The following is an 18,438-nucleotide window of genomic DNA, read 5'->3' as shown; positions in this document are numbered from 1 at the left end:
CTCAAATGAAATGAGGAAAGATTCATGGCAATCTCCTTTCCTATATTGGGGAAATTTCTTTAGATCGATCTTTGAGTCATTTCCCTCACCAAAGCAAAAGCGTGCTGCTTATATACCGCCCCATAGCGCTTCAAGCACTCTCTGGGCGGTTTACAATTTAATTATGCAGGCTACACATTGCCCTCCCCCAGCAAGCTGGGTACTCATTTTACCGACCTCGGAAGGATAGAAGGCTGAGTCAACCTTGAGCCGGCTACCTGGGATTTGAACCCTAGGTCGTGAGCACAGTTTTTTAACTAGCACTGCTATTGTTGTTATTTTGAGAAGCTAATTCTAATTTTTTTAATTTGTATTTGAAATTTGATTTCCCTTTGTGTATTTTCTTGCTCAAATGCCATTTTTTCTGGCCTCATCCCTCTCCTTTTGCTCTAGTTCCCTAGCTCTCTCTTCAGCCCTCACTTTCTCCAATTCTAATTGGTTTTTCATAGCTAGCTCCTTCAGTTTAAATTCTTGTTGTAGTTTCCATTTTTCAAAATCTTGGGAGCTTTGAACACTTTCTCTCTCTGAGACACCCTCATCAGTCTCCTCCTGTTCCACTGGAGCTAGAGGGTCTCCATTTCCCTCCACTTCCTGAGGTAAACTTTCTGCCTCACGACTCCCTTTTTGGCTATGTTTGGGTGGCATGTTTAAGTCTGAGTGAGTAAGTCTTTAGTGTCTGTACTGCTTTTAAAAAGGACCTGTCTTTCTGCTATTAATTCCAGTAACTATGTTGTTGCTTCTCTCAGCAGCTCTCTCTGGCAGTTCTCCAGCTAACAACCTTTTAGTTACTGTGTCTCTCTATGTCTGAGCTATTCCTGCTCTCAGACACTAAAATAATGTTATTTTTCAAGCCTCTGCTTTGATTTTCCTATCACCACAGATCTGGTCTGACCCTGGATACCACTTTTCATCCACCAGTGCTCCCTTATCTCTCAGAGCCTTGTATTTCAAGCTAGCCACTGGTTTTCTCAACTCCTGAGGTAAACAAAAAAAGAATTTTCCCCTTAGATTCAGTTCCTTATCTTTAGTTCCCCCAGATCTGGGTTCAGAATCCCTGCTACTAAGCTTTTCCACAAAAGCTCTAGCAGGTCACACAGTTCTTTACCACAGACCTCTGACTAAAAGGTACCCACAACTCCAGAAAATTCACTTTTAAACTTTGGCTTCACTGGATTGTTTTATATCGCACCGCTGGACACCAACTGTGGTGTTTACTCCATGGCCCCTGCTTGTCTCACCAAACACAGAGCTCACAAAGGTATCTCAGCACGTCCTCTGACACGCTGCCACCAGTTGAGTTCTTCATCAGCTTATTTCTTCTGAAAGATTAAGGTCCATCCAGTACTGACTTTTAACAGAAACAGGTTTCTTGATTACACGTGGTTTCAGGAATAATTCTTAAGCACATACTTAAAGTTCCTCCCATCTTCAACATTTTACTTTAATCTCTTCTATATTAATTAACACTGATCACACTCTGACTAATCACTGCCTAATCACTCTTTAAACACTCTCTTCCTCCAAACCCCAAACTATCCTCCTCTCTCTAGCTCCCTCTGACTCTCAGATTGAACTCCTTCTCCCAGGCTCCACCTCTTCAGCAGCCCCTTCAGCCCCACCTCACAACCACATTAGCATATAACTTATGAATAATGCATAACTTAGAATGTGTAACTTATATTTTCCTGATGTTCAACCAAAATCTGGATTTCTGTAACTTGCGCTTATTATTATGTGTCCCACACTCTGGGATGATTGAGAACAGATCCTGCCCCTCCTCTGTATGACTACCTTTTAAGTATTTGAAAGTGCTATCATATCTCCCCTCAGTCATCTTATCTTAAGGCTAAACATGCCTAGTTCTTTCAGTCTTTCCTCATAGGGCTTGGTTTTCAGTCCCCTGATCATCCTTCTTGCTGTCCTCTGAACTTGTGCCAATTTGGCGCCATCCTTCTTAAAGTGTGATGTCCAGAATTGGACACGATACTCAAAATGAGCTGTAACCAGTGCCCCATAGAGGGGAACTAGTACTTCATGGGATTTGGAGACTGGACTTCTGTTGCTGCAGTCCAGAAGAGCACTGCCTTTCTTTTGCAGCCACGCTGCACTGTTGATTCATATTCAATTTGAGATCTACAGCAATTCCAAGATCCTTCTTGCATGTAATACTGAACAAAATGTCTCCCATCTTATAAATGTACAGTGGTGCCTCACATTACGGGCGCTCCGTTTTACGACAAAATCGCTTTACGTTGAAGGTTTTGTGATTGCAAAAGCAATCGCAAAACAATGTTTCCAATGGGGGAATTTTGCTTTGTGATGATCGGTTCCCTGCTTCGGGAACCAATTCTTGCAAAGTGATGATTTTCGGCCAGCTGATCGGCAGTTTCAAATTGGCTGCCGGGTAAAAAACATGGCTCCCCACTCTTTTCTGGGACAGATTCCTCACTGCACAGGCAGCGAAAATGGCTGCGCTGTGGAGGATCTTTGCTGGATGGTGAGTTTCAAGCCCCTAGGAATGCACTAATCGGGTTTTAATGTGTTTCTGTGGGCCTTTTAATTTCGCATTACAATGTTTTCGTTCTACAGCCATTTCGCTGGAACTAATTAATGTCGTAATGCGAGGCACCACTGTATGTTTGTTTTTTTCCCCTAGGTGTAGAACTTTGCATTTATCTCTGTGAAACTTCATTCCATTATTTTTAGTGATGATTTTTTATTTTATCTTAACTGCCTTGGTAAACCTGATTTGCTTCAGAGATGCTATAACAATATCCCAATAAGTAACTGTACATGTGTTAAACTGAATATCCATTTTCTCCATTTTATGCAGTTAAACAAACTACAGGAATATTTGAATTGAAACTTTACACATTTTCTAATATACACATTTCTGAATGCCTTTCCCATAAACATCAACATTTGGGCTTTATTAATCCACTGGGACCAAAAATGTAAATATCAATAAAGTGTGTAGTCTGAAGAGTAACTTTGTTCCAAGGTATGGAGTCCTCTCACAAGGCAAATTAGGTCACTTGGCTTTCTAGTGCAAACTGACCCAAAATTCTTCTCCATCCCTAGCTGTGACAGGGGGTGGGGTGGGGGTTAAAAATAAGACACTATCTTGTTGCTGAGAGATAATTGTTTGTGTAAAAATAGAGTGGGCAACCTCTGAGGTAGACTACACTGGAATCCAACAGTGGATTGCCTCACTCTTGCTGAATATGCTGCAGCAGTGGTTGCAACAGAAACATCTCTGCTTTAAAGAATGTTAGGGGTTGTGCACCTTATAGTTTTTCTTTTTTGAGAAATTATCTGAAGATATTATGGTTGGGCCATTTATACATGCTTGGGTCTTTTAGTCTTATTGGAATTGCTTACAGATGAGTGTATGAACGAGCATCCAGTGTCAAAAGACGAAAGCCAATTTTAGCCTTTATAAGAGTAGACCTCGACATGGGATTAAAATTGGATTTAGTTCAAGGGTTTCAATATCCCAGTTTCCTAAAGGTGAACTGAAAATGGAATTACCCAAGATTTTTTTAAAAGCAGCTTTAGAGAAAACTCTAGATTGTGTCAGGGTTCTGACTCAGGTTATAATGCTGTTTTCTTTCTCTTCAGTTCTATATTGATCCCAAACTGCAGTTATGTTTCTGAAGGTCCCCCCCTCCCCCCCACAAAGGAAATAGTTTTGATGCAGCTGTTACTATAACTGCATTTCCATAATAAATCTTTTTCAGAGAGAAAAGATGAAGGAAAAGAGATAATCGAGCTTCACATCTCCCACAGCGCTTCTGTCAATCAGTGTCAAAAGACACCAAAATAGAGAAATGACTCTTGGCTGTACTTTAATCATCCAGATCAGAGGGAGAGGATTCTTGATTAAATTTGCCAGAACAGGTTCTGCTCCTTGTCTTTTTCTTGCTGCAGGTACTTTTACAGGCGTCCTAAGATCAGCGAAAAAGAACCAGTTCCAGTTTCTGTTTGTTTTATCTGGGTCCTTGAATGTCTCAAATTTAGTTTCAATAAGAAACATATGGGGAAGGGCAGCTGGAGCTTTGCAAAAGTGAACAGCTTTGCAGAAAGCTTATCGGGATTGAAAGGGGGTTATACCTTATGGTGATTGTTCAAGGGCTATTAGAAAGGGCTTGATGGCGTTTTTCATTCTTACAGTAGGCTGATGGGTTCCATTTGCTTTTAGTACAGAGCTAAATCAGGTTGGCTGTGTAATGTTTTGAGAGCATCACCTGCAGTGTGTGGTCCCTGATCAGACGGAATCGGTCAAGGAGAATTGAAACAGGGAATCCAAGGGTTGCCAAAAGTATCCACCATGGGGAAAAACAGATGGAGAATCAGTAATGGCCCAGAGTAAGTGAGTGAGTGAGTGATAGAGAGAGAGAGAAGGATAGTTAAGAGCTTTCCAGGGCAGGTTTGGATGTTGTAGATAGCTGGTTTCGAAATAACAAACAAACTTGGGAGCTGCTGGCCTTGGCCTGAGAAGAAACCATACTTCATATGGATGACTGAGTTCCCATAACACCTATCAGCTTAATTAAATTACAGATGGACACACTATGATGAAGAGATGGGGGTTTGAGTCACAGGACTCGCTGTGAAGTCACACTGGTGACTTGACTTGAGTTTTTTCCCCCCAATGATTTGGACTCGATTCACGACTTGGAACCCACTCACCCCTCCCTTTCTTTCTGGGGGGGGGGGAGTTTGTTTTTAATAGGGACTCAGGACTTGGTACAAAAGACTCAGACCTGGACTTGGGACTTGGACCCAAAGACACGCCAACGTGCCTGCTGTAATGTGAATTATGGAACCTCTTCTCTTCTTTATTATTCCCTTAGGCAATTTATACGCAGGCCAACCTCTCTTTTTTCCTGGCCTTCCCCTTCCTGTTTCTTTGCTTCATGTTGTTGAAATGCTCATGCTCATAAAATTGCCACTTGTCACTAATAATACCAATAAACCCAATGTGAATTTGCAAACTGGCAGAAGCAGTAGTGTCAGGTTTTCTCAGCAGAAATCACGGAATTAGCAGAGTATATGGCGGTTCAGGCAGTCCAGCAATAATTCACACGCAGTCCAGCAGCATTTCTTTCAGCATAGTGTATTTACATCAGTATATACAGCAGTCTGGCAGCATGGCAGGCAGATGTGATCTTCAAGCAGGTGAAGATATAAGTAACTGTACAGCTCTACATATATACATATACACAACCAATCAGGTTACAGATTACATCATACCATTACTTCATCTCTGGGTTGCATCAGCCTGGGTTACATCATCTTTGCTGAGTCACCCTGACTCAGTTTCAGCACACCTGACAGTTATGGCTTCTCATTATAACACTTCATTCTGGTCAGGCCTATAATTTTCCTTGACAAGTAGGGAATGCGCTCTCTTGCTTTTACTGGATTTTGAAGAAAAGCCTGTCCCCTGTTCTATAGCAGAGGTAATGGACACTTAGTAAAAGCACTCACTTGTAGGGTACAGTACTGAATATGGAGGAGCACAAAGGCGTTTGGGAGGCACAGGAAGAAGGGGAACAATTTAAAAAGGAAACCTAGAACATTTTAGTCTAATTTGAAGTAGTTCGAATAATGCACTTGAGAAAGAAAATATTTCATTCTGCCTTTCTCCTTAGCCTTGTGGCACATTCCTCTCTCTCTCTCTCGCTCTCGCTCTGCTGTATATAAGCCCAGGCTCTCATAAAATAAATGCATAAACATCCATTTGTAGAACAGTAAGTAAAAGTAGCTACCTAACAAATCAAATCAATCTACTTTTTGAAGCCAGCCTCCTAATGTTTTGATTTAATCTCATTTTCAATCATACTCTCTCTTGTGTGTCTATGGTGGGAAAGCATCAAAGATATATCGAAGCCTAAAGCCCCAGGAAGTGGCTTTTCAGGAAATTAAATGTGTGCCATGGCAAGACTGGCTCACTGGAGGCTTGTTTTATATCTCTTCCTCTGAATGCCTTGTTGATATGAAGAACAGTAAGCCTGGGCTCCATTGCGTACTGGAGCAAGGCTTTCTGAGCAGAGATTTTTCTTATACTCACAATTACATATTATTTATGGTTCAAGGATACCAACTATTTCTACCTGAAGAAATAGATGAGATCTTAGGCAATATAGTCACCAATAAAAACTGAAAAAAAAATATCTTTGTAATCTCAGGCTTACACTTAATCATTTTGTTGGTTTGGCTGTTCCATGCTGTGCATGTCTACTTGAGGATTGAGTAAAATTGGATTTACACCCAAACAACTGTATAAATAACTAGAGTATATCTTAGGGTGCATAACATCTCCACCACCACACTTGTACATGTCTTCACTCTATTTACAGAAAGTAGTGGAACTGTATTTCCAAAGCTGGTATAATTCTCGAGAAAGATGGCAACATTGCATTCAGATTATTAGGAAGACTAAAGGAAAGGGTAGATCATACTAGGTGGCTATTCCACATAGCATATGATGCACAATTACATTTTGCACAGTGTTTTAAAAACGGGTTACTGTACAAAGTGAGGCAAACTACCTACTCTCTTTTAATACCTTTTTTTGGGGGGGGGTGTCCTGCTGGGAGAAGAAACATGCTTTTCATCCTTTTTTGGCCTTTGATTATGAAAACATTAACCTGTTTATAGTTACTATTTTTATCGTAAGAAAGCTAGGCCCTACAGTTGGGCAGAGTGAGGCAGCTACCTCAGGGCAACCATTTTGACTGCTGTCAAAGGGCAACAAATTGTTAATCATTTTGTTTGTTGTGATTGGGTTTTGGTTCTAACTTAAGCAGTTCCTCTTCTTTAACATGATTAACCACAGGAGACAGAGTATCTTTAACAGAACATTTAGAAACTTCAGGAGGGGAGGGGTGCACAACAACTTCAGTAGGTCCAACGGGACCATTAACTAACTGTGAATCAGTCCAGGTTGTAGGTAGTCCTGCCCACATCAAACTTTCTCTCAATGAGGTACTGTCCCAAATCTCTCCCAGTCAGTCGGTCTCCATCATGGGTTGCTACTCATGGTGCAAATTCTCTCACAACAGGGGTGACGAGCCCAGTCCCCTTTGCGATGTGTCTCCCCAGTAGGGATAGGGTTTGGATGCACCACTTTCCATCAAGGACCCTTTTCTCTCTGATAGACATACACTGTCCATTCCAAAGGGTCCAATTCACCCAACTGCACTTCAGTCCCCAGGGTACCAAGTCTGTGCGTGGGTCTGCTCTGTTTCTCCCTTTCTTCTCTCTCCTTTTAGGGAAAGAGAACATGTATAGCCCCTCTTCCCTTTCTTGTCCCCCACTACTCTTTTCCTTCCCTTCCTCTCCTGTATCTAACCACTCCTCTGATCCCCAACTCTTCTCTTTTCCTGCCTTCTCCTCCAACATCTAAGTTACTAAAAAGTCTTCTGTCATTGGCTGCCCTACTCCCGCCTTTTTACCCTCCTCACTTCTAGTGGCCTTACTTTCCTCTAAAGTCAGGTCTTGAATCACCGCGGGTATAGTTCTCAACACGTTGTTGATTCCTTCTACCCCAGATGATCAAAGGGACAGCTCACTTTCAGGTTTAATTGTCTTAATCAGTCCCTCTTCACATTTGTTCTTTTTGTATTTTTATTGCTGGCTGGTGGTGGGTGGGAAGAAGTGCTTGTCATATTATCTGCCTCCCTGGCCCTGTGATGTGGGGGAGTGAGGGGAGCAGAATTTGCCTTAGCAGCAGAAATATCCAGCCATTCTTGAACGTGGGTAATATTAAAAAATGGTGCTGAATCAGGCAAAATACCTCTTTCGTCTAGCATTCTGCTTCATACATTATGGCCAACTAGATACCTATCAGAAGCCCACAAGCAGAATGCAAAGGCAATGATCCTTTCTTCCTGTATGTATTTCCCTACAACTGTTATTCAGAGGTTGTTTCACTTTGCTCCCAAAAGTATACACCGTAGCTTTTAGTAGCCTTATCTTCTGTGAATTTAAAAACAAAAAAAACTCAGAAAGCCACTCGTGTTGACGGTAACTACCACGTCCTGCAGAATCGTGTTCCATATAGAGACTAGTGAATTCATCAAAACTTATATGGTGGTTGTGTCCTGCTTTTGCATTGGACTGTGAGCTCGGGTTTTTTTTTTCCCCTTTTCTTCTTCTTTTTCTCTGCTGGAATTCATAGCCAGAATCCTACTGGTTACTTACATCTACATTAAGTGGCATTCATCACAAAAGTTAATTGACAGAACCTAGCGAGTCTTTGCTAGTGTTTCTTGTCAGTCACATGGCTTGACTGTCACATGGAGTACAAATGATAACTTATGAACTCATGGTAATTTTTGTTGTTGTTGCATTTAACCCCACTGTAAATAAACAGTAAGATTCTGGCCACTATGCATTTTGTCTCACTCTTGCCCTCATGTCTAAATTAGTGCTTTTTTGGGATGGGTGTAATTTGCAAATGTACTCATTTTGGATACATTTTAAAATAGTATGTACTTCTTTATATGTATTTTTCAAACATGTTTTTATTTTTGAATGCATTTTTGGTTGTTGTTACAAGTGTCATTGCAAACCCAGAAATATATTAATTTCTGTCCACAAATACATTTGGGCCTAGGAAGTGCAAATTGTGTAATGTTGCATTAAAATGCAAATCCAGTGAATTTTTCATCCATCCCTAATTTTATCATTTAACTTTATACTCTTCAGTGCTCTTCCTTTTATCTATTCTGAACCACCTATGGGACAGCTGCACTGTATGTGCCCATGTTCTAACAGTATCAGCAAGGGTGAAGGCTGTTTGGCTGCCCACTTTCTCAGCAGCACAAATAATTTTAGACACTTCTGGCATGCACATGTGCAAACCCCCCCTTCTTACTTTTCTTCTATGCTATAGAGGCTTAGATGTTGTAGTCTGTCCTTCAAGACTTGCTGCAGTTCCCTAATCATTTTGCTTATTCTCTTTTGACTACACCTTCACAAGGTCTGCAATACCCTTTCTAAGGAGTCTACTGGAGCTGTACACAGAATTTGATATATGATCATGCCATAGCTCATGGCAAGGGCATAATGGTATTGGCTGCTTTATATTTGATCGCTTTCATCATGATCCTTCATATGGGATTTGCTTTTGTCTCAGAAGCCACACACCCTGTGGCACTGTTTTCTTTGATTCCAACCCCAAGGTAAATAAGTAAGACCCTGGTAACCTAGATCCATTCAGTGTATATGTGAAGTTGGTACAGTATATGCAACCATAACAAGTACTGTATAACACTTTCTTTCTTTCTTTCTTTCTTTCTTTCTTTCTTTCTTTCTTTCTTTCTTTCTTTCTTTCTTTCTTTCTTTCTTTCTTTCTTTCTTTCTTTCTTTCTTTCTTTCTTTCTTTCTTTCTTTCTCTCTTTCTCTCTTTCTCTCTTTCTCTCTCTCTTGTTGTGGATGGAGAAAAAACAACTTCACACATCTGCTTTCATCTAAAACATCCCCAGCCCCCACCCAGAAACATTTTTAACCAACAGGAAGTGATTCTTCACATACTTCTGCTTTTGCTGGAAGCAGTTAGAACAGCCCGTGGAAAGTCCACGAGATAGAGAATAGCTCCCAGATCATCCAGAGTTTCCCGAGAAGTCTTCTGCAAGATCTTGTTGCCAGCTGCTGTAATCATAAACCAGTGATTCCCAACCTTGGGTCCCCAGATGTTCTTGGACTAGAACTCCCACAAATTGTGGTCAACATAGCTAGTGTTGAGGGCTTCTGAGAGTTTTAGTCCAGGAACTCTGGGGACCCAAATTTGGGAACCACTGCTGTAGATATTTGCTGCCAACAGCCATGGGTTGTGAAAATGGAGTGTAACACATCATGCCTTTTATTCTAAAGCTTGACCTTGCTTCATACATAACAGAAATTTTGAGGTGGATTCACTTCCTTACAACTGCGAATTAAATATTAAAAAAAATATTCCAAGAAAATAAGAAACCAAAATATATACAGGAGCCATATTAACAGAGGCTAATAGCTAAGATAATTTTGCAATGGATATTCTTCTCATGATCTGAGGAAATTGGAGATTGTGATCAACAGTTTGACAGTTGTCTCCAAGAAAACTGCCACCGAAAATAAAATCCTGGAATCAGTTTTCCAGTGTCCCTAATACCTTTCTTCTCTAGAGTCTGCCAACAATTGGCTGAAGGGTTTAATTAAACAGCAGTAGCGATTTAGACATTCAGCTGCTGATAATGAGTTGAGGGTGGATTTTTTTTTTGATACTAAAACCCTTGCAAAATGTTTCAGACCAGCAAACCAAGTGAGAATGTTTGTGAATATATTTACTAAGCTCTCCCAGCACCATTGGAAAACAATCTTGCAGGCGCTCAGTGCTATTTCACCAAAGCCTATCTGTTTTAACAGCTGCATGCATATTGGACCTGAAGGTACAGCAGTCACACACTGCCAAAAAAAGAGAAACAAAACAAGTCAAACAAATGAGATACATAAAGAGGTTTGATTGGCCTAAAAGTTCCATGTGTTAATTTATATGTATAGGTGTTAACATTAGAAACATTATAAATAGCTTTGTACTTAAATTGCACCTGAAAACCACCTTCCATGTCATTCTGTATTAAAGTGAACACTAAACTTGAGCAATGGACCCTATCAGCTTGTTCTGATGATGTATAGTAATACACAACTGAAGTGATAGCATTCTAGTGCTGTCAGTTCCAAGGGCTAGTAAATGTATTTTGCCTGTATGGCCAACTTCACGTTTTTTGATCAGAGAAATGACTTATTTGGTATGATCTAATGAGATCTGTGCAAAATTTAAGATAGAAGGTGCATCTCTTAGCTCACTTCTTGTCTAATTTGTGGCAACCCTTTGCTTTATGGCTTCATTTTCCAGAGTGTGCATGTTGCTATGTATCAACCAGCTGAATGAAGGCTTTCCAAGTAGCTATAAATTCATAAGCTATAAAATCATAGCAGAATTTATTTCATATCACTCAGATTTACAGAAACCAAGCCAGAAATATAAATAAGAGTTATATTTCATTTCATAGTGACGTAATTAAGCTGAAGTTACCTTTCCTTTTTCAAAAATATGATGCTCACAAGACTTGCATCACTGCTCTGTTCCAAAGGATACATGCAAATTGGCTGAAATCCTGTTGCTTAGCATAGTATGTCACAAATAAGATTGGGCCCATTTGAACGAATGGAATTTATAGAGAAACTGAATCACCAAATTCCCACTGATTCAGTGAGCCTACTGTGGTGCTACTTATTACACTAAGCAACAGGATTTCACCCACTCTTTATCTCAAGTCCAAATCTCCTTTTATAAAAATAAGTCTGCCATTTAAGTTTGAATGTTGCTGAATATAATAAACTTTGAGAAAAAGGTTACCAAACTAGATTAATCAACTAGGCATGAAAATTTATAGTACAATCCTTTATTCGTCTCCTCCGAAGTGAATCCTGTTGTGGTCAATGGTTGTTACTCCCAGACAACTGGTTAGAAGATTGCAGCCTTAGTATGACCATATGGAGGTCTACCTAAAAGCAGTCTCCATTGGGTTCACTGGAATTTACTCCTATGTGCTTGTGTGCAGGATTGCAGCCTTTGTGTATTGTATCAAGCTTTCAGTAGAACATGTACAGATCTGTGCTGGTATTCTGTGAGAGTTTTATATAAAACAGTGAACAAACCAAGGCCTTACTAGAGAGGGAGAAATGAGCCTTTCTAGCTCATATTCCTTTTAAGCACTAGTAAGCTGAGGTCTCATTTCTAGTAAAATAGATTTTTAAAGAGAATACCTAGTAGTACTTTATATTTAGGGTTGCAGACATCAGTTTTTGGGATCTCTTCTGTTTTGTTTTGCTTTCCAGTATTCAGTGAAATTCAGCATAATCAAAAAGAAATGCAAAATGATAGACAGGGAGGCGGAGCCAAACTGAAAATGATGAATCAGAAGTGGAGGCAGTTCCACACACACACGAGCCTGCCTGTGTTTACAAATACAAAACTGTATCTCACTTCCTACCGGTCAGGGAACTGACACCAAACTCCAAAGTCACCTGGCAGAGCAACTGATAATTTTATTTTAATAGGCGAGGAATACTGTGAGAGCAGAAATCAGTATGAGGTCATGAATGGGAGAGTTTTGATTTAATTACAGTTTTCCATGCAGTTTTTAGACTGTTGGGAATCAGAACCCTTTGGAGATCTGCTTCATTCATTCAAAGTCATATCAGTAGATCTCCATCTACCTTCTGCCTGACTCTGTTCTAGATGTTGAGAAACGGCTACCACTCAGAGTTCTCTGGGTTTAGAAACTGTTGCTATTCAGGAGGTGAAAAAAAAATCATATTTGCCACAGTTACACAGCAGATCATACACTGCTACTCTGTAGGCTAAGCTATATTTCTGTGGCAGCATTTTCAATGTTAGGACCAAGGTGAGTTAGTCTTGTTTTTCTGGCTTGTATGAAATGTACCATGGTTTCCCTCCTACCGTTCAAGCAGGACTTCTCAGATTGTATGGTGAAGAGATTGCCTGCCTGCCTTGTTCTTTTTTAAAGACTGTTCTAGGCCAAACTAATTCCCAAAGATCCATAGGTACCCTTCCCCCTTGAAAATGTAGACTTTGATCAAATATTATTGTCACGGAGGATTCCTGTGAGGCTAACCTTCCTTGTACACTCACCATGACAATTTTACTCACTCAAATTAATGGAATAAAGCAAAGATCTAACTGTTAATTTTGACAAAGGACTGCCACATTGGGGGAAAAATGCAAACAGTGCTTACAAAAACATCAGACTTCACAAGATAATGCTTTTGTAGTGAAGCTGATGTGCTGTTTTAGAATGTTGATGGCATTTTACCCTTGCTTCATACATTTCCCTGTATATGTGAGTTGGTGGTGGGGATTAGCACTCACACAAATATCATATGATGGTACTTGCCAAGAGACAAATGAAACTGTATAGTTAGTACAAATGCTGGATGAGAAACAGTTAAATCCAAAGTTATGCTCTAATCCTACACATCTTTACATAGGAGTAAGCCCCACTGAACTTAGTCTGGGTCAAATCTAAAATCAGCTGTTGTGTCTTCTAATAAGATCCTTTAAGAGGTGCGGAAGGACCAACCCAGTTGTGACTCTTTTGTGACTTTTGGGTGGGGAGAGCAGTAGTGAGTATTGTAGTTACAGTCCCAACTCCGATGGGTTCTTCTGGTGGCTTGACTCTCTGGAGTCATGAACCTGCATTAACCGGTCAGAAAGGTTGTGTGCCTGTGTGGGAGGTGGAACTTCCATTTCAGTCCTGGAAGTGCAACTTCTCACTCTAGCTTGTCGAAGTTTTATTTAAAAAACAAAACAACAACAACAAAAAAACACCACTGGTGCTTGGCTTGTTTTCTGGATTTGACTTCCCCATCTAGGCCACCCTGTTGTCAGTTTGAGCATCACCATGGAGTTGTCCCTGTCAATGGTGAATGGGACTGCTTCAGGGCTTCCCAGCAGACACCCAGTTCAGGGCCTGGCATGACAGCCTTGTCTCCTGTGTTAAGAACAACCCATTTGGAGGTTTGTACTCATGTGGGGCCCCTCCCCTTCTCCTGCCATTCCAGCGATTCCCAGCAAGCAGGCTAGAGGAGGGTGCATCAGATGGCAGCTGCATTGTCCGTTGCACTGGGCTATTGTCTAGTTCTGTGCCAAAAGCTGTTGTTGTAATAAAGTTGTAGTCCTTTTATCCCATCAAAACTCCCTACTGCCCACTATGTTCATCTCCACCCCACTGCTTTGCACCTACCCTGTTTCCATTACCTAGGAGGGGCACCAATCAGTAACTACACTGAGCTTACTTGGAAACATTTGGCATGATGGTTGCAATCGCATGAAAAAGTTACATTCTGTAGCATCCAGTTCAGTGGGAAATCTCACTGAAATAAAGATTGTTGACGTTAGCAAGCTTCAGAAAGAACACAGTTGTCTTTCTCACTTACCTGTGGATTTTTTTGAAGTCAGAATTCCTGTCCTTGAAATATTTGGGAGGACTTGCATTCTTGAATTGTGCAAGCAATGTTGTGCTGTTCATCAGGATGATGTGCACTATTATGTGCAGGGGGGCAGAGTGCCCAATCTCAATAATTTGGCATCTGATAATTTCCAGTAATGTATACATTGGACATAAATGAAAAGTATTACTTACTCCTGCATAAGTACATAAAATGATACATATCCTTATATGTCCTATGCCTCTTGATTCATACATTCTTTGCTACCATTGTATTCTAACACTGCTCCATTACAAGTTTATTTCTTTCCTGCTCACAGAATAGTGTTTGATTACAAGTGCTTTTAAAAAAGAGGCAGCTGAGCATATTAGACATTTTTGAGAGGGGAAAAACTTGCTTTGGTCCAGAGCATTGGAGCACATCAATGTGGTGTGATCCTGTCAGTTCTGCTATTTTCTAGTTCAGCGGAAGTTGGAAGGCTATAATTTGGGAAATTATCCTGAAGAGATAGCACCAGGTTCCCCTGTGGATAAAGAACCAATGATTTTAGTGAAGCTGTGCAAATTTTCATCGGCTGGTTATCATTTTGGTATTAGTGATGCAGTCTCACTGAACTTCCAAGACTTCTACTGCTTGAACGTAGAATAAATTGATTTCACACTTCTGCAACAACTATATCATCATCATTTCAATTACTGAAAGACTCAATTAATGCTAATACATTTCATTAACACAGAAATAAATTTCCAGACTTCTAGTTTAGATTTTTCCCTTAGGCAATCGCAAACATGTATTCATTATCCTCTGTGCATGTGTGTGTGTGTGCGTGTGCACACACACACATGCACATAAACCTCCTTCTCCCCTGATAAACCACCATTTCTGTCCTTTGTGCTTTGATAACATTAATATTTTCATTTCAGATCAGACAAAAAATGATAACAAGTTATCCAACTCCCTTCATTATATGAGTTGTTTTTCAAATGACCAGCTGTGCTAGTTGCTGGTGTAAACAATGCCATGACCATTTTGAAAGCACAGTGCCAACATTATTATCACCCTCTTACCCCCAATTCATTTTACTTAGGCTCTACCTTCTATGTGTTCATTATATATAAAGCTATATACTGTATCTATATATATCCAAAAGCACCAATGATCTAATGAATTGTGAAGGAGAGCTATAGTCCAGATAGGCAGGGTATAAATCAAATAAATAAATAAATAAATAATAAAATCATGGACCAAACTGGAAGGAAATTCATCCTCAAAGTGCCATCCCAACCAAATCATGAGCCACTTATGGTATGTTATAAATTTCCTTTGAAGGTGGGCTCTACAGAGGATATGACAACCCAGTTCTTACTGGTGTAGTAAGTCTGTGTCTGTATAGTAATTAACGCTGTACTGCAGCTAAAACTGTGCTCAAGACCTGGGGTTCAAATCCCACGTAGCCGGCTCAAGGTTGACTCAGCCTTCCATCCTTCCGAGGTCGGTAAAATGAGTACCCAGCTTGCTGGGGGGGGGGCATGTGTAGCCTGTATAATTAAATTGTATGCCCGGAGAGTGCTTGTAGCGCTATGGGGCAGTATATAAGTCCAATAAATAAATAAATAAATAAATAAATAAATAAATAAATAAATAAATAAATAAATAAATAAATAAATAAATAAATAAATAAATAAATAAATAAATAAATAAATAAATAAATAAATAAATAAATATGTGAAAGGAAAGTCCGATGCTGCAAAGAAATATACTGCATAGGAACCTGGAATGTAAGGTCTATGAACCTTGGGAAGCTGGAGGTGGTCAAACAGGAGATGGCAAAAATAAACATTGACATCTTCAGTGAACTAAAATAGACAGGAATGGGAGAATTCAATTCAGACGATTATCATATCAACTATTGTGGGCAAGAAGCCCATAGAAGAAATGGAGTTGACCTCATAGTCAACAGAAGAGTGGGAAAAGCTGTAATGGGATACAATCTCAAAAATGATAGAATGATTTCAATATGAATCCAAGGCAGACCTTTCAGCATGACAGTAATCCAAGTTTATGCACCAACCACTGATGCTGAAGAGACTGAAATTGACCAGTTCTATGAAGACTTACAACACCTTCTAGAACTTACATCAAAGAAAGACGTTCTTCTCATTATAGAGGACTGGAATGGTAAAGTAGGGAGTCAAGAGATAAAAGGAACAACAGGGATGTTTGGCCTTGGAGTTCAAAAAGGAAGCAGGGCAAGGAGTTTTGTCAAGAGAACAAGCTAGTCATCACAAACACTCTTTTCCAACAACACAAGAGGCAACTCTATACATGGAAATCACCAGACGGGCAATACCGAAATCAGATTGATTATGTTCTCTGCAGTCAAAGATGGAGAAACTCTATACAGTCAGGAAAAACAAGACCTGGAGCTGATTGTGGCTCTGATCATCAGCTTCTTATAGCAAAACTCAAGCTTAAACTGAAGAAAGTAGGATAAACCACTAGGCTAGTCAGGTATAATCTAAACCAAATCCCTTATGAATACACAGTGGAAGTAAAGAACAGATTTAAGGAACTTGATTTGGTGGACAGAGTGCCTGAAGAACTTTGGATAGAGGCTTGTAACATTATACAGGAGGCAACAACCAAAACCATCCCAAAGAAAAGGAAATGGAAGAAAGCAAAGTGGCTGTCCAACAGGGCTCTACAAATAGCAGAGAAGAGAAGGGAAACAAAATGCAAGGGAGATAGGGAAAGTTACAGAAAACTGAGTGCAGACTTCCAAAGAATAACAAGGAGAGACAAGAGGGCCTTCTTAAATGAACAGTGCAAAGAAATAGAGGAATAGAGGAAAATAGAGGAAAATAACAGAAAAGGAAAAACCAGAGATCTGTTCAAGAAAATTGGAGATGTTAAAGGAACATTTTGTGCAAAGATGGACAGGATAAAGGACAAAAATGGGAGGGACCTAACAGAAGCAGAACACATCAAGAGGAGGTGGCAAAAATACACAGAGGAATTATACCAGAAACATCTGTGTGTCCCGGAGAACCCAGATAGTGTGTTTGCTGACCTTGATCTAGACATCCTGGAGAGTGAAGTCAAGTGGGCCTTAGAAAGCATGTCAGATCACTTGACCACATGCTCTTTTGTACAAAATAATAAAAATAAAATATCCCTGCACATAAGAGAACAAATATCACACAATAAGAGTTAAGGATGTCGAAGAGTATGAGATCCAAGATCTGTCAGCTTCTGCATTCTGCTCATACGATGCCCAATCAGTTGACTCTGGGATGCCCACAAGCAGGATGTGAATGCCATAGCTTGTTCCAACTTTTGTTTCTCAGAGGCTGAGATTTTGAGGTCTATTGCCTTGAGTACTTGAAATAACATGTAGCCATCATTACTAGGAGTCATTCATACATTCAATGGGTTTGTATAGCCTCTTTTCAAGATTCACTCCCCATCTCAGCTTGGCAGTTCTCATTGTTGATGGAAGTTTGCTTGCTTATCTTTGGAGTATGTTTATGAATCAACATTTATCTATGCACACATCTGCCTGCAATCCAAACTGATCAAGCCCAACCAATATGGTACTGGTTAACACATCTATGAAAATTAGGCAATGCTTTTGCCTCAAGTGGCAAAAATGTCTGTCTGTCATAGCACATGATTTTCTTCATCTACATATTTTGCTTTTAATGTATTTTGTTTCAGTCATGTGATCTTATGAGTCTTATGACAGAATGCTGGTGGGTAACAAGATTATCGGGAACCACACACAATACAAGTGTAACCTAAAAGCATTTGTAGTGGCTCACCTCCCAGAATCCCCAGCTAGCAGGGGATTCTGGGAGCAGTCATCCAACAGCAGCTGGAGGCTCAAGGTTTTGAACCAGTGTATTAGAGTCTAGTACTCATCCTGTTTCACAAGGTCTTGTTTTAGAGAATGTTTACTGTTGCATAAGCTGGTACATTAAAATAGGGAATACAAACATGGCTTTCAGTAAGAAAGAGCTGGGGTGATGTTTTTTAAACAATAACAGTGTTTCTTTGGTGATTCTCTGCCAGTGTTTACTATTTTTGTTGTACAAGCCCACATTGTCTTTGATTTTTTTAAAAAAAATCAGTTGAATTTATTTCATTGTGCATCTTTATTAGATGTTTCTCATGGGCCAGCCATCCCGAGACACCCTGCTGTGCTGTGGTGTGACCAGTGAAGGCATGTTCAACAATAAACAAGGTATTGTGTGCTTTTGAAGAAACATTGGCAATTTCAGGGCTGAGATGGCTTGGAACTGTTTCAATGTTTTCTTCTTACCATATTGCATTGATGGCCGTGACGCTGGGGAAGAAAATGAATTAAGTTGGAAG

The 18,438-nt window shown here is 40.0% G+C and overlaps 1 protein-coding gene across 2 annotated transcripts in view; it reads left to right on the top strand.

Annotated features, from left to right (window-relative positions):
- The window catches only part of PAK5 (p21 (RAC1) activated kinase 5), a 139,553-nt gene that overhangs the window by 43,144 nt on the left and 77,971 nt on the right, over positions 1–18,438 (top strand). The window contains exon 3 of one of the 2 annotated variants that reach the window (XM_073003224.2): positions 18,226–18,307. The exons of the other annotated variant lie outside the window; for it this stretch is intronic. Coding sequence (XP_072859325.2) covers positions 18,226–18,307 — 82 coding nt within the window. The remainder of the gene's footprint in view (positions 1–18,225; positions 18,308–18,438) is intronic. 2 annotated transcript variants of the gene reach the window in all.

The sequence above is a fragment of the Pogona vitticeps genome, chromosome 1 (genome assembly GCF_051106095.1).
Source record: "Pogona vitticeps strain Pit_001003342236 chromosome 1, PviZW2.1, whole genome shotgun sequence".
NCBI lineage: Eukaryota > Metazoa > Chordata > Lepidosauria > Squamata > Agamidae > Pogona > Pogona vitticeps.
The sequence above is the reverse complement of the archived record's forward strand: the minus strand, read 5'-3'. Positions and strand labels throughout refer to the sequence as shown.